At 41.2% G+C, this 22,214-nt stretch overlaps 1 protein-coding gene across 3 annotated transcripts; it reads right to left on the reverse strand.

The window, feature by feature from the left end:
* Positions 1–121: 121 nt before the first annotated feature.
* erg (ETS transcription factor ERG) lies at positions 122–18,848 on the reverse strand. 3 transcript variants are annotated; one of them, XM_031572671.2, is made up of 10 exons: positions 18,449–18,847; positions 15,725–15,942; positions 12,062–12,213; positions 10,501–10,704; positions 7,387–7,467; positions 6,890–6,964; positions 6,620–6,682; positions 6,266–6,322; positions 6,065–6,112; positions 122–2,143 (listed from the first exon to the last, which is right to left on the reverse strand). In XM_031572671.2, exons 1-10 carry the CDS (start codon positions 18,464–18,466, stop codon positions 1,620–1,622), a joined length of 1,440 nt encoding a protein of 479 aa, XP_031428531.1. In that variant the 5' UTR covers positions 18,467–18,847; the 3' UTR covers positions 122–1,619. The 3 variants fall into 3 exon arrangements, with proteins under 3 accessions (XP_031428531.1, XP_031428532.1, XP_031428533.1); XM_031572672.2 differs by lacking the exon at positions 7,387–7,467 and having other exon boundaries at positions 18,449–18,848; XM_031572673.2 differs by lacking the exons at positions 6,890–6,964; positions 7,387–7,467 and having other exon boundaries at positions 18,449–18,848.
* Between the last annotated feature and the right edge of the window lie 3,366 nt (positions 18,849–22,214).

The raw sequence follows: 22,214 nt of genomic DNA on the forward strand, positions 1-22,214 counted from the left end.
GTTGTTGACCATTGTCAGACAGTACACACCAAGGACGTGAGGTCAACCTGTGGATCAGTAGGTCATGTTTGTGTGCATAACTAATACAAGAGCAATAACAAAAGACAAGGAAGGAAGGACATTGGCTTTAAATATTGTTTATTTGGAATGACAATATAAAAATCATATAATTTATCCATATGTTTTCTTCCCTTTGTAAATCTCAGTATTTCTGTCCAACCTTTGAACTTACTGGGTTTTTAGATATGATGCTTTAACATAGCATTTGTATTTTTATAACACATAAAATAAACTGTGATGCTGAGCAGGTCAGAAATGACATGCCAGGTGTCTTCATGAGTTACAAATAGTTTTATATTAGTATGTATATGAACGTTTGTGTAAACACTTGCATATAGAACTTCAAGTTCAAGTTCAGAGTTCAAAGGCCATGACTATTAAGCCAACTTTGGTCAGTTTCAATATCTTTTCAGTATTTATTACAAAATTCACTGTCCGTGGCTAGTTGAGATCAACTCATAGTGTTAAATGCATAAGTTATATATCTAAAATAAAAAAGGATTATAACACTTAATTGCATACTTGAAACTAACAAACGCACAGCGTTCGCGACTCAGAATAACAATAATAATAATAATAATAATAATACAAAATGGGTGCTTTTGTAAATCTCTTTAGTTGTATGTTGAGTTACGTCTATTAAGGCACTGACCAAAGAAGTCAAACCCAACCCCCGCCCCGCCCCACTCCCAAGAGACAGAGAATGGAGGTCATGCATAGCATTACATAAAGCTTCCAAAGTCCAGTTCTTTGTCACAACACTGAATACAACATTTCAAGGCATACCCATTTAGATGGACAATCACATACACCGCCCTTTACTTTCAACATGCTTTTGAACTGCATGAACTGCAACATAGCATAATACTGATAAATATATGGCTGTTCAAAGGAATAACACTTAAATTCACATGTTCTCCAACTTTCTGTCTGTTCCACCATTTCCCTCGTCTTTTCTGCACCTCTTCCGTGTTTCCATGACTCTCCGACTCACACTAACCTTCTGACAAATCCTGCAATGATTGTTTCACAGTTTACTCTCTATCCCTCTCCACATATAGAGGAGCACTCACTTCACTCCAAACAAACCTCACTTTTCTGCATTTCCCAATAACTTAAATAAGGTAGTGTAATACTACAACTATATAATACTGTGTAACTGTTCATGCAGCTATTATTTATCCTCTTTGTAAATACACTGGCATTTTCATGAACAATGCAGTGTTAAATGCAATGTTAAACTGTCAGGAAGCATCCACATTCATACTGACATCCAGCACCTTGCATGGTTCACATCCTTTGTTGTTGTCCTCGCGTAATATTTTCCAAAATGAAATTTCTTGGCAAAATATTTGATGTCCCTTCTTCTGATGGCCTAACTATTAAAAATCTAACTCTCACTTTTAGTTTTTACTGTGCAATTTACCTTCATTTCACTCCATTTGTGTCCATATATATATATCATACATATTCACATGCTTGACTACATTACCCAGAGGGCCGTTTGTTTCTTTCCTGTTTTGCCCCATGATATCCTCCAGTGTGGTGCCCAGCACCTGCTAATAGTAAGAGCCAAGATGGGAGGGCATGTGAGAGGCAGGATGTCGAGTGTTGGGATAGATCGCCCCTGCTGGAGAGCTCCAGTAAGGGTTAGGGGAGGCAAAGAAACCTGACGAGGTAACAGGCAATGCTTGAGGGTGGTGTGGCGAGACAAAGTTCATCTTCTGCTGGTGTGCGTGATAAGCGCTCATGTAGGACAGGTCTGAGGGGTACTTGTACATGGAGGACTCTGGAGGGTGAGGCTGCAGGGCCTGGGCAATGCCATGGAAGTCAAACTTGTAGGCGTAGCGCTTGCCGTGCACCTTGGTCATAATGTTCTTGTCATAGTAGTAGCGCAGGGCACGGCTCAGCTTGTCATAGTTCATGTTGGGTTTGCTCTTACGCTCCCCCCAGCGTCGAGCCACCTCGTCGGGGTCGGTCATTTTGAACTCTCCGTTGGTGCCCTCCCAAGTGATGCAGTTTGAGTTCGAACTATCTGACAGCAGCTCCAGCAGAAACTGCCAGAGTTGGATTTGCCCAGAGCCTTGAAGTGAGAAAATAGGTTACCATGACCACTCAATCAATCAATCAATCAAAACATTTTAAAATAGGTTACCATGACCACTCAATCAATAAATCAAAACATTTTCGTATTATTTGCATAAAAGAATGGTCAGTGAAGGACTCACAATAAATATATAGCAAAAAGCACATTTAGGGTTTTTACTAAAATCTTTAAGGACATACCTAACACACTTAGGGCCAGATGGACCTAGCCTCATGTAAGCATTTATGAGAGGATCACACAAACATAGCAGTTACACTCAGCAGGATGTACACAGAGAGAGCACGTCTGACTACAGATATACTGGGGGTTCCACATGATCAGGGAATACTTTGGGGATGGAAAACAAATGGAAACACATGGGAAGCTTTTTATTTTATTATTGATTTTTTTCATGAACATTTTTTATCAAATGTACTCCTTAGCATAACAATAAGCAAGCTTATTCTTCAGACAATTTGACTTCATACGTCTGAAATCTGAAATGTGAAACATAGCTTGCTTCTTGTTGTCTCTCTTAGAATGGCCTTAAAAGACAAGCATGTATATCAGAAAGATTTAACTCAGGTTGTGTTCTAGTAATGATGGATCGGAACCTTTTGTTATGACCTTAATTCCAATTCCAACCATGTTCCATGCAGTATTGCAATTAGGGTTGTCAAATGAACACGTTCATTTCAATTAATTAATGAAAATGAAAGCAGAATAATCACACCCTTTGATGCCCCCCTTGACCCCATATGTCACTGTGCACCGCTCAGCTGCAGCCATATTGGATGGAATATAGTGACCAGTCTGTGTTGTGCTAATAGATTGGGCTGAATATAGTGACCAGTCTGTGTTGTGCTAAGAGCTGAATATAGTGGCCAGTCTGTGTTGTGCTAATAGATTGGGCTGAATATAGTGACCAGTCTGTGTTGTGCTAAGAGCTGAATATAGTGGCCAGTCTGTGTTGTGCTAATAGATTGGGCTGAATATAGTGGCCAGTCTGTGTTGTGCTAATAGCTGAATATAGTGGCCAGTCTGTGTTGTGCTAATAGCTGAATATAGTGACCAGTCTGTGTTGTACTAATAGCTGAATATAGTGACCAGTCTGTGTTGTGCTAATATATTGGGCTGAATATAGTGGCCAGTCTGTGTTGTGCTAATAGATTGGGCTGAATATAGTGGCCAGTCTGTGTTGTGCTAATAGATTGGGCTAAATATAGTGACCAGTCTGTGTTGTGCTAATAGATTGGGCTGAATATAGTGACCAGTCTGTGTTGTGCTAATAGATTGGGCTGAATATAGTGACCAGTCTGTGTTGTGCTAATAGATTGGGCTGAATATAGTGACCAGTCTGTGTTGTGCTAATAGCTGAATATAGTGACCAGTCTGTGTTGTGCTAATAGATTGGGCTGAATATAGTGACCAGTCTGTGTTGTGCTAATAGCTGAATATAGTGGCCAGTCTGTGTTGTGCTAATAGCTGAACATAGTGACCAGTCTGTGTTGTGCTAATAGATTGGGCTGAATATAGTGACCAGTCTGTGTTGTGCTAATAGATTGGGCTGAATATAGTGGCCAGTCTGTGTTGTGCTAATAGATTGGATGGAATTTAGTGACCAGTCTGTGTCGTGCTAATATATTGGATGGAATATAGTGACCAGTCTGTGTTGTGCTAATAGATTGGGCTGAATATAGTGGCCAGTCTGTGTTGTGCTAATAGATTGGGCTGAATATAGTGACCAGTCTGTGTTGTGCGAATAGATTGGGCTGAATATAGTGGCCAGTCTGTGTTGTGCTAATAGATTGGGCTGAATATAGTGACCAGTCTGTGTTGTGCTAATAGATTGGGCTGAATATAGTGGCCAGTCTGTGTTGTGCTAATAGCTGAATATAGTGGCCAGTCTGTGTTGTGCTAATAGCTGAATATAGTGACCAGTCTGTGTTGTGCTAATAGCTGAATATAGTGGCCAGTATGTGTTGTGCTAATAGATTGGGCTGAATATAGTGACCAGTCTGTGTTGTGCTAATATATTGGATGGAATATAGTGACCAGTCTGTGTTGTGCTAATATATTGGGCTGAATATAGTGACCAGTCTGTGTTGTGCTAATATATTGGATGGAATATAGTGACCAGTCTGTGTTGTGCTAATATATTGGGCTGAATATAGTGACCAGTCTGTGTTGTGCTAATAGCTGAATATAGTGACCAGTCTGTGTTGTGCTAATAGCTGAATATAGTGACCAGTCTGTGTTGTGCTAATAGATTGGGCTGAATATAGTGACCAGTCTGTGTTGTGCTAATAGATTGGGCTGAATATAGTGACCAGTCTGTGTTGTGCTAATAGCTGAATATAGTGGCCAGTCTGTGTTGTGCTAATAGCTGAATATAGTGACCAGTCTGTGTTGTGCTAATAGATTGGGCTGAATATAGTGACCAGTCTGTGTTGTGCTAATAGCTGAATATAGTGACCAGTCTGTGTTGTGCTAATAGATTGGGCTGAATATAGTGGCCAGTCTGTGTTGTGCTAATAGCTGAATATAGTGACCAGTCTGTGTTGTGCTAATAGATTGGGCTGAATATAGTGACCAGTCTGTGTTGTGCTAATAGATTGGGCTGAATATAGTGGCCAGTCTGTGTTGTGCTAATAGATTGGGCTGAATATAGTGACCAGTCTGTGTTGTGCTAATATATTGGGCTGAATATAGTGGCCAGTCTGTGTTGTGCTAATAGCTGAATATAGTGACCAGTCTGTGTTGTGCTAATATATTGGATGGAATATAGTGACCAGTCTGTGTTGTGCTAATATATTGGGCTGAATATAGTGGCCAGTCTGTGTTGTGCTAATAGCTGAATATAGTGGCCAGTCTGTGTTGTGCTAATAGCTGAATATAGTGACCAGTCTGTGTTGTGCTAATAGCTGAATATAGTGACCAATCTGTGTTGTGCTAATATATTGGGCTGAATATAGTGACCAGTCTGTGTTGTGCTAATAGCTGAATATAGTGACCAGTCTGTGTTGTGCTAATATATTGGGCTGAATATAGTGGCCAGTCTGTGTTGTGCTAATAGCTGAATATAGTGACCAGTCTGTGTTGTGCTAATAGCTGAATATAGTGACCAGTCTGTGTTGTGCTAATAGCTGAATATAGTGGCCAGTCTGTGTTGTGCTAATAGATTGTATTTCTCCCACTGAACACGTTTGATGTGGAGCTAGCATCAATGTTTTGGTCTGTATTGGTATTTAGAGATTATGTCTACAGTCTCAGTGTGGAATCATTTGTATACATCACCTAAGTTTGGAGTTTGAGATGGTTCATTCTAGAAACACACACATGCGAGGACCTATGGAAATCCTCAAAGGTCATTTGTAAAATATTTCTAACCATAAGTGCAATAATAAACTGTTATTCAACTACCCTATGTAAATAACTAGTGAGGCTTATATAAACCATCGACATACCAGGTTGTCTCCTATGCACTTAAGCGGGACAATGGGCATAATTAATTTTGCCAGACAGCACCATGCTTATTATTTGTTATTATCAGGATGGAGATGATTGACACCAGCTGCTGACCCATCCTGACATCTGGTACCTGGCTCAGGGCATGAAGACTCCACACTAAGCCCTGTCACATCAAAAGTTTGGTCCATGCTGTGCCCGCACAAAAATAGGGCCTAGTGTTTTAATCCTCTCTGCACATTACATCAGTATCATAGGCAGCAACAATTTATACATGTGATTATTTCGCCTATAATCACCAGACCTTACTTGGATTTATAAATGTGATTATTTTGCCTATAATCACCAGACCTTACCTGGATTTATACATGTGATTATTTTGCCTATAATCACCAGACCTTACCTGAATTTATACATGTGATTATTTTCCTATAAATCACCAGACCTTACCTGGATTTGCAAGCCTGCTGCTCGTGGGTCCTAAAATTTGATACGGGTCTGTAAAAAAACACAAACAACTGTATACACTCATTCTCTATTGAATTTGATACGGGTCTGTAAAAAAAACACAAACAACTGTATACACTCATTCTCTATTGTCATGTTTTGGACAGACATGATATAAAAGGATCTTATAATAACTCTCATCACCTAGTTGAGGTCTCTGGTCCTCAGCTTTTGTCACAATGGCTGATGGGTTTGGAGAGCCTTGAAGAATGAAACAGAAATATTACAAAACACAGAGCAGATTTGGCATTCAAAAACGAACCAACAATAAAACAATTTAGCGAATTATCAGCACAGAAAAATACTGTGGATTCAACACAAAAGCCACAAACAATCAACAGTTAAACTTGTTTGGTCAAGTTAAGTAAACAATCAAATAGTTTAACTTGTTTTGCAAAAACTGTAAAAGCCAAATTCAAAGCAGTGAATTTGCAACCTCATCCTTATATCGGTCGCTCTCCTTACGGTCATGTTTCTTGTTTATGTAACTTTTCTTACTTTTGGAGGTAGATGTCGGTTGGGAGGGCCAAACTGATCGTCTCGCCACCTCATAGGCCAAGTCTGTGAGAGAAAAGGCAAAGCTACTACTTGCAGTCACCCATAGAGGGAAAATGGTAGGAAAAAAAATCAGAAGAAAATGGTGGAGGACATTTCTGTGGTTTACAATCTTAGGGCCCCACGTGAAGTCGAATGCCTAAATATTATGCTTTGAGCTTACGCACCTTCCAAAGACTTCTACTTTGATATAATCAGTAAGCCATCACAAACCTGGCCTGGCAGGAAGTCTTGGGGTAGTGTCGGCAGAATAGACTTGAGAATTTGGAAAAATGAAGCTTGCACCTCCTGGGGAAAGAGACATCAAGTGTCTGGATGTAGTACCTTTGCTTAGACCTACTATTCATCAAGTCTATGGATGATTTGCACGACTACAATCTAATTTATAACCATTATGATTTTATAATTTTAGTAGCATAGCTTTGTGATTATTTCACGTTCCTAATTTATTTGAACACTTGCATCATATTATAGGAGCTAATTGGAAATAGCAGTAAAAGTACTTTACACAGCTTGTGTATAATTCAGCATGAGAGTGCATGTATGTGGTCTTCTAAACGTAATGAATATGCAATGGGCATTGTATAGGTTAAAAGTACTGTATATGCAATGGGCATTGTATAGGTTAAAAGTACTGTATATGCAATGGGCATTGTATAGGTTAAAATGTGGAGTTTGAAGCAAAGCATAGGAGAGGTGCAGAGTCTTACCTGTGTTGCGGGCATGCATTAGTCGCGGGGAGTTTTGTAAGGCTTTGTCAACATCATCTGAAGTCAAGTGAGGAAGTGGAGCTGAGAAACAAAACATTCTTTTTGACATTAAATAGAAGAATGACCAAAAGAAAGCTCACAACATCCTGTGACGTGCCAGAAGCTACTCATACGCCCGTCACTGGCCCACACCAGCCAGCGGGCTGCACTAAGGCCTGGCCTGTGAACAGACGAGCAGGAGCACGAGGGGACAGGCGGAGGAGGAGGAGGAGGAGGAGGAAGAGGAGCAGAGAGAACAGCAAAGCAAAAGAGGAGACACAGACCTAGTGCCAAATGAAATACACACTTGACCACTGCTGCCTGCGGTTGCCTTTGACATATGCGGTCTTTGAACGTTTTCCCTGCACTTATAAATATATATATATTATATAAATGTGGCATGTGTGAGTGCTTTTTACGGGAATGTATACATTGTCTGCCAAAGACAAAATGAGGGTGAGGGATGAGAGACTAGACTAGTCTTTCATGGCATTTCCCCTGGTCTGTCACTGCACAATCTCACTGGGGCTCTGAGACTCAAACTCAATCAATGTGTTGGGCTCCTTCTCTGAACAGCAGTTGTCCATGAAATGTTCTTCATTGCAATAACAATCAAATAATGTTTCTATACTTTTCAAGTTTTTCATCAGGGTGTGAAACCTGAGAATGAGATGAAAGCTCTAATGCAATGTCAACCATTCAAGACAGCATTCAGTAGAATAGTTTGGTTTCTAAATTTGAATGGACATTTTTTAATGGAACTGACAGATGTATTTGCTGTCATTAAAAAATAAAACAGTATAATGAGATAAAAGAAATGAGAGTTTTCTCTCAAGCTGATTCACCTCTGTCTGTGCTAAATCAAGTTCGACAGATGGATGTGTCATTTGGTCTGGAAATAATTTCGAAAGCATGAAAGAGAAAAGAGACACCAAAAGAGGAAAACTGCATTGGCAACACATGCAGAAAAGCAAGACCAACCAAAAATAGATTCATGCGAAGCCTTTTAAATAGTCATATGCAAGTGTAGACTGAAACTCTCTAAGCCTTTTAAATAGTCATATGCACGTGCAGACTGAAACTCTCTAAGTCCAGGCCACTCAATGCAGATCTGGCTTTGCAGCTGAACCTGCCTCAGGGTTTGTATTGAATAATAATCCAAAAGAAGGAAAACCCTGACTCTCCTATTAATAATCCCTAGTAATTTATTATAGCTTGTCTTTTACTCTAAAACACATGCAACATTCCAGACAGTGTGTGTGTGTGTGCCCGTGTGTGTATGAATGTGCGTGTGTGTGTTTGTATGTGTGTGTGTGTGTGTGTGTGTCTGTGTCGGTGTGTCTGTGTCGGTGTGTGTGTGTGTGTTTTACTGTTGTTAATAGAAATACTCTTGTCATCTATCAGCTGTGGTCTTGGTCTAAACCCTTTGACCTTGATTTGAACACTATTTCCAAGCACAAATACAATTTAGCAGGACAACCAATAGGAAATTGAAGAATGATCTGAACTGAATGTATACCATTGTACAGAGGGAATAGAACAACCCTTGGAGGAAATCTAGCATTGAAGTTCATGCTATGAAGAAAATTATTATTATTATTTGGCCAGTCAACATTCAAATATACACTACCTTATTTTAACTTGGTTAAGTGATTCAAGTTATTTTGTATTATTATTATTAGTTCCTTTAATTGTTATAATATATATTTTGTATGCATTATTATTGTTTTAAGTTATTTTCCCTGTAGTTGTACTAACCTTATTAGTATTAGTGTTCAGTGTTGGCAACACTACTCTGACAAGCCCAGTTTACCAGCCCTGAGTAATAATAATAATACTAATAATGGATTTTATTTGTATAGCACACTTTAAAATACAAAGAAATCTCAAGGTGCCTAACATAGTATAGACAGACAACAACAATAATACAAAGTAATAGAAGTGCAGAAAATAGGAAAATATAATATACCAAAAAAGATAATAAATGAATTTAAAATAATTAATAAGATTATAATGAGATCGAATAAAAGTAGACTTAAAATAAAGAGTAGGACTTATTTCAATGGTTGGCTCTACAAAGGCTTGTGTGCCGATGCAGCTTGGTCTTGCACTCACTCTCTCTGAGGTAGTGGAGCTGTGAGGTCTGCACTTACTCTCTCTGAGGTGGTGGAGCTGTGAGGTCTGCACTTACTCTCTCTGAGGTGGTGGAGCTGTGAGGTCTGGGTCTGCACTTACTCTCTCTGAGGTGGTGGAGCTGTGAGGTCTGCACTTACTCTCTCTGAGGTAGTGGAGCTGTGAGGTCTGCACTTACTCTCTCTGAGGTAGTGGAGCTGTGAGGTCTGGGTCTGAACTTACTCTCTCTGAGGTGGTGGAGATGTGAGGTCTGCACTTACTCTCTCTGAGGTGGTGGAGCTGTGAGGTCTGCACTTACTCTCTCTGAGGTGGTGGAGCTGTGAGGTCTGCACTTACTCTCTCTGAGGTGGTGGAGCTGTGAGGTCTGCACTTACTCTCTCTGAGGTGGTGGAGCTGTGAGGTCTGGGTCTGCACTTACTCTCTCTGAGGTGGTGGAGCTGTGAGGTCTGCACTTACTCTCTCTGAGGTGGTGGAGCTGTGAGGTCTGCACTCACTCTCTCTGAGCTAGTGGAGCTGTGAGGTCTGCACTTACTCTCTCTGAGGTGGTGGAGCTGTGAGGTCTGGGTCTGCACTTACTCTCTCTGAGGTGGTGGAGCTGTGAGGTCTGCACTTACTCTCTCTGAGGTAGTGGAGCTGTGAGGTCTGCACTTACTCTCTATGAGGTGGTGGAGCTGTGAGGTCTGCACTTACTCTCTATGAGGTGGTGGAGCTGTGAGGTCTGGGTCTGCACTTACTCTCTCTGAGGTGGTGGAGCTGTGAGGTCTGGGTCTGCACTCACTCTCTCTGAGGTGGTGGAGCTGTGAGGTCTGCACTTACTCTCTCTGAGGTGGTGGAGCTGTGAGGTCTGGGTCTGCACTTACTCTCTCTGAGGTGGTGGAGCTGTGAGGTCTGCACTTACTCTCTCTGAGGTGGTGGAGCTGTGAGGTCTGGGTCTGCACTTACTCTCTCTGAGGTAGTGGAGATGTGACAACAGGATCTCGGCGCTGTAGCTCGGGGTCAGCCTCTGGAAGTCCTCCTTGGTCATCTTGCAAAGCTCCTTGCCATCGACGCTTTGGAACACGGATATGTCCACTTCCAGCAGGGTGTACTCTTTCACTGCCCACTCCAGCCACTGACGCACGTGCTCCGCCGTCCACAGGCTGGGGTCTGTGCCAAAGCCAGAGGTGGAGCAGTCAGTCAGAGATAACAATCTCAGAGGAACTCCACACGATTCATTATTCATTACTCCACAGATTTCACAATAACGATGATTCTTAGCAGCTACAAGTGATTCTACCAATGTTCGTTTAATGTTTTTCACACGTTTCCCAATCAAGCACGTAAGGCGGACACATCCCTCCACTGTATGGGCACCGTCCATGTAAACAGGGCTGAAATATCACCTAATGTGGTGAAATAAATTGATGTCACAGCTGCCTTTCGATCTTCATAGGACCTACATGCTAAGGTGAATAAACATTAACATCTGCATATCTAACTTGAGAATATACCTTCTTATGATACACAAACACACACACACACACACACACACACACACACACACAGAGACACAAATACACACACACAAAACTAATGCTAATGATTACAAAATTATAATATTACACCACATTCAGATGTATTTGTTTCCAACAGTTTATCACATAGGCTAGTGAAATTCCATTGAGCAAGATGACTATTGTCAAACAGTAAATGAAAGGGAAAAACAGGATGTTCTTAATATACTTCATCATTGGCCTTGACAACTTCAGTTAAAGAGGAAGTTGACGTATGCTACAAAAAATGTTGCATAATTCAAGAAAGTTAAGTACATTTTTCACAGCTAAAATAATATATTTAAAAAAAACCTGAAAACAGTTTCTTAAATGCCTTTATTGATATTAAGAGAAAAGCGCATATTTAGACAAATATATTTTCCTTAGACTATCATTTTTTTTTTTTTTAAAACCTACCCACATTAAAATCTTTGGCCTATAAATCTCGGGTAACACTTTGTAGGGTTGGTGTATGGTAACTATGGTAACTGATAAGATTCCCTTTCTCCTCCTGGCTGACTATGACATACAACTCCACACACTATCCACCCCTTTTGGAACTCTATGACATACAACTCCACACACTATCCACCCCTTTTGGAACTCAACCATAGGAAATAGTCTAGACAAGGAGCACATATTTGCAACAAACACACTTCTGTGCAGCAGATCTCAGGAAACAGCCTTTTGACAGATGAATGCAGGCAGACGAGGGAGGCTGTTGGTCTCTTATCCAAACCCTGAGCAATATTCAGACTTCTGTTCAGTGACTGCCATAAGGCCGTTGGTCTCTTATCCAAACCCTGAGCAATATTCAGGCTTCTGTTCAGTGACTGCCATAAGGCCATTGGTCTCTTATCAAACCCTGAGCAATATTCAGGCTTCTGTTCAGTAGCCTAACCTGTCTAGCCACCAGTAGTGGGAGTTGCTAGTTTATGTGGCTGAATAGAAAGAGCAAACGGGCACAATACCTGCAGGCACAATGACCCGACGCTCGTTGGTGGTCATGTTCGGGGGAGGGATGTGCTTGTCCTCTATGTAGCTGCCGTAGGTCACTGGCACACCGTCACTCCCAGCGCTGGGCTTAGGCCCCTTCCCCACACTGCAGTCATCTGGAGAAGACCTGCACACAACACCACAGCACAAGGGCATCAAGAATATTCAACATACATTGGCTTCAAATATGTGGAACATAACCTACATGACACAGACCTTATGGAAATAAGACATTAAGAAATATGCATGGAAAAAATGGAAGATAAAAAGTCAAATTCTCCAATGATCATTTCCTGTTGATGACAGCTACACATGACATTACATACAAACAAACAAACAACCATGATATTAAATATCCCTTTAATGTCTATATATTGAGAATATTACATATACCCTTCATGTCTATATATTGAGAATATTAAATATCCACTTCATGTCTATATATTGAGAATTTTAAATATCCACTTCATGTCTATACATTGAGAATATTAAATATCCACTTCATGTCTATACATTGAGAATTTTAAATATCCCCTTCATGTCTATACATTGAGAATATTAAATATCCACTTCATGTCTATATATTGAGAATATTAAATATCCACTTCATGTCTATACATTGAGAATATTAAATATCCACTTCATGTCTATACATTGAGAATATTAAATATCCACTTCATGTCTATACATTGAGAATATTAAATATCCACTTCATGTCTATACATTGAGAATATTAAATATCCACTTCATGTCTATACATTGAGAATATTAAATATCCACTTCATGTCTATACATTGAGAATATTAAATATCCACTTCATGTCTATACATTGAGAATATTAAATATCCACTTCATGTCTATACATTGAGAATATTAAATATCCACTTCATGTCTATACATTGAGAATATTAAATATCCACTTCATGTCTATACATTGAGAATATTAAATATCCCCTTCATGTCTATACATTGAGAATATTAAATATCCACTTCATGTCTATACATTGTCTTGAGGACAGAAGAGGGGAAGCATGTAGATTATTATACAGTAGTGCCAGGGGGCTCTGCATCGCTAAATGAGCCCAAACACGATCATCATGCTCCCATGACCACGGCTGGAGATTCCCCTGGGGGGGGGGGGGAGGCACCAGATGGGGTGGATTTAGGATGGAATGTCACATACATTCATATAAACCTACCATAGCCAGGATATGTACAATTTGAACTCATTGGACTTGTGGTCATGTGCCAACCAACTGCTGCCAAAGCCTTTGTGGACTGTTTAGAAAGAACTTTTCCCCATTTTTTTTCACCCAATTTGAGTCATAAGATTCATGGAAAGTAAATAGAGATTTTAAAGACTTTCCATGTCCTTAATTATTTACTACAAAAAAAATCCTTTTAAAAGAGTAATACTGGCTGTTTCTGTTTGGAAACCAAAAGCAGTGATTATTTTTAGCTATTCCAGCAATTGGCCAGTATAGCTTTTTTTCATGGAGAGAGATATAGAGACTAATAATATTAAGAACTCCTCCATAGTATATCTGCTCTTCAGTTCAAACCACATCCATTACTTTTCTCTCAGAGATATAATCTCTCCTACACACTCTCAGTTACACATGTAACACTAATGTGTCCTGTGTGCTGTTAATACTACCTCCGTGCTGTACTGACCACACATTATGTGTTAGGACACAAAACTGACTTGACATTTTGCTCCAGTGTTTATGGTAGCTTCTGTCCTGGGTTTCTCATTTAGCTGACCCAACCCATCATCTCAGTGCAGTCCTGTTTTATAATCCATTACACTTTTTTTATCAAATTCAGTGGCATTTTCCTCATGTTCCCCTAGCTGCCCGTCCAGTGTGTGCGCTCAAAAAAAAAAACTGTCTGGGAAATGGTGAAACATCCTCCTTTCTGCTGCCATGACAGGTGGTCCTCCATTCAGTGTAAATGACCCTCCCCCACATGGCCAATCACATCACCCTCCTCAACCTGGCCAATCACATCACCCATCACCCTCCTCCACATGGCCTATCTGATCACCACAACAATCAATCAATCAATCAATCAATCAATCAATCAACAAACAATCGTTTCTGAAAATACAAAATTTTTTAAAAAGCCAAACAAACCACAAGTGACAACACAGCTGCATTAGCCAATCAGTGTCAGCCCACAACAGAACAGCACTGGGCTCCAGCCAATCAGTGTCAGCCCACAACAGAACAACACTGGGCTCCAGCCAATCAGTGTCAGCCCACAACAGAACAGCACTGGGCTCCAGCCAATCAGTGTCAGCCCACAACAGAACAGCACTGGGCTCCAGCCAATCAGTGTCAGCCCACAACAGAACAGCACTGGGCTCCAGCCAATCAGTGTCAGCCCACAACAGAACAGCACTGGGCTCCAGCCAATCAGTGTCAGCCCACAACACAACAGCACTGGGCTCCAGCCAATCAGTGTCAGCCCACAACAGAACAGCACTGGGCTCCAGCCAATCAGTGTCAGCCCACAACAGAACAGCACTGGGCTCCAGCCAATCAGTGTCAGCCTACAACAGAACAGCACTGGGCTCCAGCCAATCAGTGTCAGCCCACAACACAACAGCACTGGGCTCCAGCCAATCAGTGTCAGCCCACAACAGAACAGCACTGGGCTCCAGCCAATCAGTGTCAGCCTACAACCCAACACCACCACCAGAAGCACACAGAACACTGCATGTCCTTCCGCTGACAACACAAGAACAAGAGTTCTGGTCAAGCAGGGGAGGACTGAATTAGTGTCCTCACACATAATCTGCCAAAAACACACACTTAGCTTGTAGACTATATGACAAAGCAAACTACGTGAATTAAGCCAGACTTCACTTCAGTTATCAAAACAGTGTCTCAACCTACCTCACCTCAACCAGTGTCAAATAGCAGGCATATCATGAATAACAATAGATAAATAGATATTTAGGTTTTTGTCAAGCCCTGTACAAGGCAGGATTAATTTAAGATAAAGCTTTGATCAATGTGTATTGTTGATGTTGTCTGGAGCAGTATGTTGTGAGCAGTTTGAAATGTGTGGAAGAATGTTCCGGGTGTTTGTTTCTGGAAATGCATTTGTGGGTTAATGTTGCTCAGTGCCTTGCAATTTGAAGTGTTGCTTTATCTGAAATACGTATAGCACTTGTGTTTGATGATGTGTGTGGATTAATGTTGTCAGCCTATGTTATTCTGGGCCGACCATAATACACAGATTTGTTACATGATTTCGTCAGTTAGGATTGAAATAATTTAAAAATTATCTTTGTGACACTGAATGGGTGCAAAGAAGTACTTTCTGAATTTAGGCAGTAACTTTGTGCACCACCCTACACCTAGCTCTATACCAGTCAGGACCTGTGCACCACCCTACACCTAGCTCTCTACCTGTGCACCACGCTACACCTAGCTCAATACCTGTGCACCACGCTACGCCTAGCTCTCACCCTACACCTAGCTCTCTACCACAGCCCTTCTTCCTGGCAGAGTCAAACTCACACACACATTCTTCTAGTTCAGTTAGGTATTCCAGCGAGATTTCTGTCTATGCTTTCAGGACGAAGGGGAGACAGTCACAACCAAGACAGTAGGGGAAGAAGACCTTACCTGGAGCCGTTGACCTGGCTGGAGTTACATTCCATCTTGATGGAGCCTCTCGCCAGCGGCTGGGTCAGCCAGTCTTGCGGGTGGACACTGGGACTGATCTTGGCTGTCTGGCCGTACTCACTGGCAGAAGATGCTGTCATGTCTGTCTTGGGATGATGTGACTGTCCGTAGGCACACTCGAACAACGACTGATCTTCACTCACCACTGACAATGCTTCCTGAGATGAACAAGACAAACCATTTTCAGATGCTCAGTAATGAATGGCTTTCTGAAGGAGTTTATGTTGTCTCCATGGACATCAATGGACAAAAATATATCATGTAATCTATCTATGTATGTAATATACAGCATATATACTGTATTCTATCTATCTAGCTAGTTTACCTTTAAAACAAAACATAAAAGGCCTATAGCCCCTTAAATTATTTAATCCCTTAGTTTTGATTCTGGAATAATCTACAAATCTGAAAACTGGTAAAAAAGCACTAACCCTATCCCAATATATCGGATTCAATAGGACCCCTCATCAGTGAGGTTTAAGCAAGCAGCAAAAATTACCCTAGTGGAATTTCAGAATTTGGACATTAAGGAATTGGGGAATGGTATCTGTTACTGGAATAAATGATTAAAATTGTGGTCAAATGACATGGCACTTTTCTAGCTTCCTTCTAAACACCCTTTATATTGTATTACAATAAAGCCCTTTTAACATTTAAGAAAGGGTACCAAAATCTGAAGTTATGAACAATTTCAGATTCAGCAAACCCGTAGCAAATCAGCAGCAAAGAATTTGTATTCATTGAAACTTTGCTATTCACCTGATTCCTGAATTTGTGATATTTTACAGAATTAAAAAATGCTTAACCTGTGGTATCTCCTGACTTTGATACAGTTGTGACAGACAGTGGACTTCATTGAGATATGAGGTTCATTCATGCAGAACAGGCCAACGGAGCAACAACACGGGCTCAGCGGTATGCCATCAGAGAGGAAGCTCTGTTCTCAGGGCATTTCCTGCATTGAAAGTTCCTGATGGAGGTGGGGAATGGAAAAGAGGAAGTGCTCGTCCATCGACATTCTGATTGTGGGTGAAGGCTTCATGGTGAAGGCGGGAGAAAGCGGGGGGGCCCTCACTAATGGAGGTGGAGGAGACGCGCGGAGCATTAACCTCGGAGCAACATCAACAGTACGAGCTCGCCCTTACATCTCCCTACCATCAACAGCATAATGTTGAATGTGTTATTGTTACAGCCAACTCCCTCGTTCCTTCACTTTGGTCTCTTTTCCATTTAGTCAGGAGAGATCGCCTACCCTACTTTGAACCAGTAGGGTGATTTGTGCTGTTTTTTCCAACTGTTCAAAGTGTTGACTGTTTTGTGAAGCCTTATTGTGAAACATTATGTTTTTGACAGAACATTGATAAGTATTAAAATTATGTTGGATGCTAATCACCCTAGGGACCCCTCAGGCACAAATGCACAGATTGTTTTACAATTTTATTTTTCTGGATATTTTGTGTTTTCAGATGTATTGGTCTTCAACCAATCAGAGCTATTAATGATCTTAATGACTTGACTACTGTGTTGCTCCTATGGAAGACAACATTTATTGACAGCCTATGTTTTGATGGTGATAAGCCAGATAAGAGAAGGTGTTGTCTTACAGCAAACATGTTTGCTTGGGTATATTATTTCTTCAGTCATATTTCTAAAGCTGATCTAAGTGTCCCCTTTCATATCTAGCTATATGCAACTTTGACTCACAGTGATGTGTTAACATCCATACATTCCATTTGACTGGCATATTATTATTATTTTAATTGTGTCTTATTATGTAATGTGATAAACAAACAATGAATGAGTTATGCACTTGAGATAATGTATTTTAAACGTGTACTGAAAAAAGTAAAGGGAGAACTACTTAAAATGTCTGACCAAATGGCCAACCACCTGCTCAATCCTGAGTCAATAATAAAATAACTAAAATATCAAGAAAACACCTAGCCTAACATCACAAGGTTATCAATATAAGCTCAGAATGTTCAAGGATCTAGCCACGTCTCTGTATTATTTAGACCGAACATCAATAACACAAATAATTATGTAACTACAGCTTCCATTCCAGCTTTCTCTCTTTACGCAAAGCTCACGCCATCACTATGAACATCTTTATATACAAGAAAAGCACAAAGCTAGATACAATCATTTTGTATTTTGTCTCATACTCATGAATCCAAAGTGTAAGGCGTGTTTTAATACACATTGTTAAGGTATGTGTAAAATCTTTTTTTCCACTTTTCAGTATTACCCTGTATATTGCATATAATTACTTTAATGTCACAATGTATTGATCGATCTGATATCCATCCATTTATAACATTCACTTAACCCTCAAAAGAAATCTACTTGGAAACATGGTGGGAGTTCATCCCAAGAACAATGTAAAAAAAATTAATGTGCTTAAACAACTTCTCTCCACTTGATAATTCCCCAACCAATGAACCAAATCTCCTCTGAAGGCTTTCAAAACCATGTCGACAGCTGGGGTAGGGAAAAAGGAAATTTACAAGGCAGCAAAAAGGAAATCTTGCTTTACGGGTATGGCCATTGGGTGTTACCGCTCCCTCTCAATCTGATTGCTGCATAATGCTTGAAAATCATTGATAAGCTAAAGAACTCTCTAAATTGACCCGTGTCCAAAGTTTTGGGAAATTTGTCACTTACCTTTATAGTGCTTGCCATTCTTGATCAGGACTTTTTAGTCCTGTTTTACATATGCGACTGTTATTCTGATTTTTTTGTCTTTTTTTTCTAGCCAGTGGGCAAGTTGGAGTTCTACTAAGCGTTGTTTGGAGCGGATGAGATTGTGCTAACGTTGGGAAGTGAATTCAGCCAATAGCAGGAAGAGGCTTCTATTGGTTCTGGCCAGCGCAACTCTAAGAAACAGGATATTTGGGAGCTGGGAGATAAGAAGGGGCTAAAACAATGTTGTTGTTCCTGATGATGAGCGTTAGAAGATTTCTGCTCTGAGAAGGTAGAGGCAGAGGAAAACTTAATTCTCACAAGGTGAAATGATAAGAGGAAAAACTCTCAAATCATTACAATCCAAGAGTGGAGATTCTGAACACTGATGTCTTATGATAGAGAGGCCTGAGGATCTCCCGCGAGTTAACAGCAGAATGAAATTTGACCAGTTACATAACATTTATTAAACTAAATTTCACTTTCAAGATCACTGTCTGCTTTCAATACCACTTCTGGGGCAAGGCCAGATGAATACAGACAGGTTTGGTAACAGATGTGATTATCAACTGTGATTATTCACAAATACATACAGAACAGTGCATTTAAGTGCAATGAACATTTTGTGAAGTTACTGACACATTTCAATAAACAGACGGCTGTCTGCCTCCCTTACACTTTTTTTTGGAAACAGTTGTCATTGATGCCTCACTCACAAGTTGTATCAAGAGCTTTCTGTGTGTGTTTCACTATTGAAAGTCTCTGTTATTCGATGAAACCATATTAGGACAGATGATCTTTAGATAACTGCTTTTAACACAACAAATCAAGTGTTTCCCTCAAGTTCATGCCATATTTGTATCATGTCCCACATGTTTTCTTCCTTATATCTTTCTTTCTTTCCAACTTTGTCCTTTTGTATCTGTTGTTGTCTTTGAATTTTTTATGGCCTTCTGCAGGAAGTCTGTAGGAAATGACCCCTGTTCCCCTCTCACACGGAGCCCGAGCTGGCCTCTGCTGGTGGCACACACACACATCCAGTGGGCTCCAGGTGGAAACGCTTTCTCCACGGGGTTCTGGGAAGCTGGGCTGGGCTGGGCCCTTCTCACAGGAATGTCCTGGTCAGCAACACACCTTTCAATCTCTAGGCTATTATTACCATCAACTCTCCCTCTCCACTGCTAACCTCCACAAAGAACAACCTCGACTCAAATCACATTAGTGGTGAAAACAACAACAGGAACGTACAAGTCAATATTTAAGCCACTGACATCCCATACGTGATAATTAGCTCACTAAATATTGAATTTGCTCAAAGCAAAGGATATCATGACATGGGGGTTCTGTTGTATGGGTCTGTTGATAGCTCCATCTAGTGGTTGTGACGCACACCTACACCCTAAACACACAGAGGCAAAACCATGCCGTTATCTGAACCCAGGCAAGTGCTTGGTGCATGACTTGGTGCTTCATTTTTACAAAATGCTTGTTAACACTTCATAGTAAACAAGGGAAAATAAAAAATATCACTGTCACGATCACATCTAAGGCCATCTAGCTGCCATGATAAAATGATTAAACAGTCATGTTTAAAACTGAATGACTCTAACCCTTGGATGTAGTAAAAACAGTCGGGAGCCCCAACCCCTCCCCCTCCTACAGATTAAGCACATATGTGAAGCCTGATGTGAGCAGATATCTTTCCCACTGATGGTAGTCTGACTGATGATGGTGGTCACGGAGCGCGGGGATAATAAAACATCATCTCTAAACCATGACAGCTTTTTATGAACATATTTACAACATTAGAAGATGCAACGTTCAGGGGCCATAGGAACATGTACTACCTGTTGGTAAAAGTCCTCAATGAGTCATCTAAAAACGGTAAGGAACGCTAGATAGATAGATAGATGGATACTTTATTAATCCCGAGGGAAATTTAGACTACAATAGAATACAATAATGGGGAAGCCGAATGATGGATTACACCACAGTAGATTACACTATCTGTGGGAAGATTGCAGGATTGGAGAATTTGATGGTATGCTTAACATTTAATTTCACACAAAAACATAGAGCTTCTGTTTTATTTGTGTGTTCTTGTTTGAATGAGTGAAGTCGGGTATCAAGGAATGACTTATTTCAGTGCCTTGAGGGTATTTGCTGTCTCTCATTGACCTGCCACATTCCACAGAATAATGGAATATGTCATCCATTGAGACAGGAAGAAAACAGCATATGACTTAAATCAATCGCCATAGCCAGACAGTTTTATTACATTTTTCTTTTCCTTTTTTGGTCATCGTGGCCATCTGTTACTCGACAAACACTTGCCCCCCCAGGCACGGTGCTGTTGGCTCCCAGGGGAATCATATGTTCTCTATTTCAGATGCCTGAGCAGCGCAGCGCTGCTGTCTGGAGCAGGGAGGATCTGAACCCCGGACTTTGGAGTCAGAGAGTGACACTCTATTGATGGAGCTATACTCAACGACTGAATCCTGGGGGATGGGGGGAGGGGTGTCTAATTCAATGGAGACAAACAGTTCTAAAGACTGGCAGAGAGGAAAAACAAAAAAAACAAGTCAAGTAGACTCCCACTCAGGCCAAAGAAGAGAGGGCTTGACTTACGTACGATCAAACACCATGCAGGGGAAGCAAAGGAGCTATAAATGACGACAAAAAAAGTCTACAGTTGGACAAATAATGGTATAATGGTGGCCAAAAAACAGAGTAGGGGTCCAGAACCTGACAGCTACATCATCACATACCGTACTCCACCCAGAAGAGGTGAGGAGACCAGGAGGCTGGATTGGAAGCGACGAGGCAGCGCAGGGTTACCTCCAGAACCTAGTCTAGTCCCTCCATCCGTCCCGCCATCGGACTCGGGGTGTCACCCAGAAGACAGGCTGGTCATGGCCCCAATGAATCTGCAGAATGCTTGCCAGAAGCATGAGGTGAACTGGGGACCCCGGTCGCAAAGAATATCCTGAGGTAGGCCATAGACTTCAACATAGGTGCATATTAGCCAATCAGGTTTCCCCATAGACTTCAACATAGGTGCATATTAGCCAATCAGGTTTCCCCATAGACTTCAACATAGGTGCATATGAGCTCAGCATGTTTCCCTGCAGTGGGGAATTTAGGCAATGATCAAAAACTAAAAGCCTTAGAAAAACAGGCAACAATAACTCCAATGACTGAATTACCTTGGGATGGAGGCAGGCCATTGATGAAGTCAGGGAAGATATGGGACCAGGGTTGCTGAAGGAATGGGCAAAGGATGGAGCGGCCCTTAAGGACAGGTCTGGCAGGCTGAGACCAATGCTCACACACACACACACACACACACACACACACACACACACACACACACACACACACACACACACACACACACACACACACACCAAAGGATGGAGTAGCCCTTAAGGACAGGTCTGGCAGGCTGAGACCAATGCTCACACACACACACACACACACACACACACACACACACACACACACACACACACACACACACACACACACACACACACACACACACACACACACACACTAGAGGCACCTCCGCAGAAGCTCCAGGGTCTGGTTAGCTCCAGGATGAAATGGAGCGTGGAGGAGCCTGGATACGGCAGAATCTCACCTCTTCCTGAGGACAGAGATACGTGAAGGAGAGGTGCACTGCCAGATTGCTACTCTCGTACAGTGGCCGTAACGCTGAGACGAGAGATGGAAACCACAAGAGCCT

This window comes from Clupea harengus, chromosome 8 (genome assembly GCF_900700415.2).
Source record: "Clupea harengus chromosome 8, Ch_v2.0.2, whole genome shotgun sequence".
In the NCBI taxonomy this organism is placed as follows: Eukaryota; Metazoa; Chordata; class Actinopteri; order Clupeiformes; family Clupeidae; genus Clupea; species Clupea harengus.

Excerpts from the sequence above, each read along its gene's own strand:
- erg (XM_031572671.2), bottom strand. Across the intron at positions 7,468-10,500 it reads TCTCCACTACCTCAGAGAGA|CTCCACTTCCTCACTTGACT; the intron begins GTAAGTGCAGAC and ends TTTGTTTCTCAG. Across the intron at positions 2,144-6,064 it reads CAGCAGGCTTGCAAATCCAG|GCTCTGGGCAAATCCAACTC; the intron begins GTAAGGTCTGGT and ends TCTCACTTCAAG.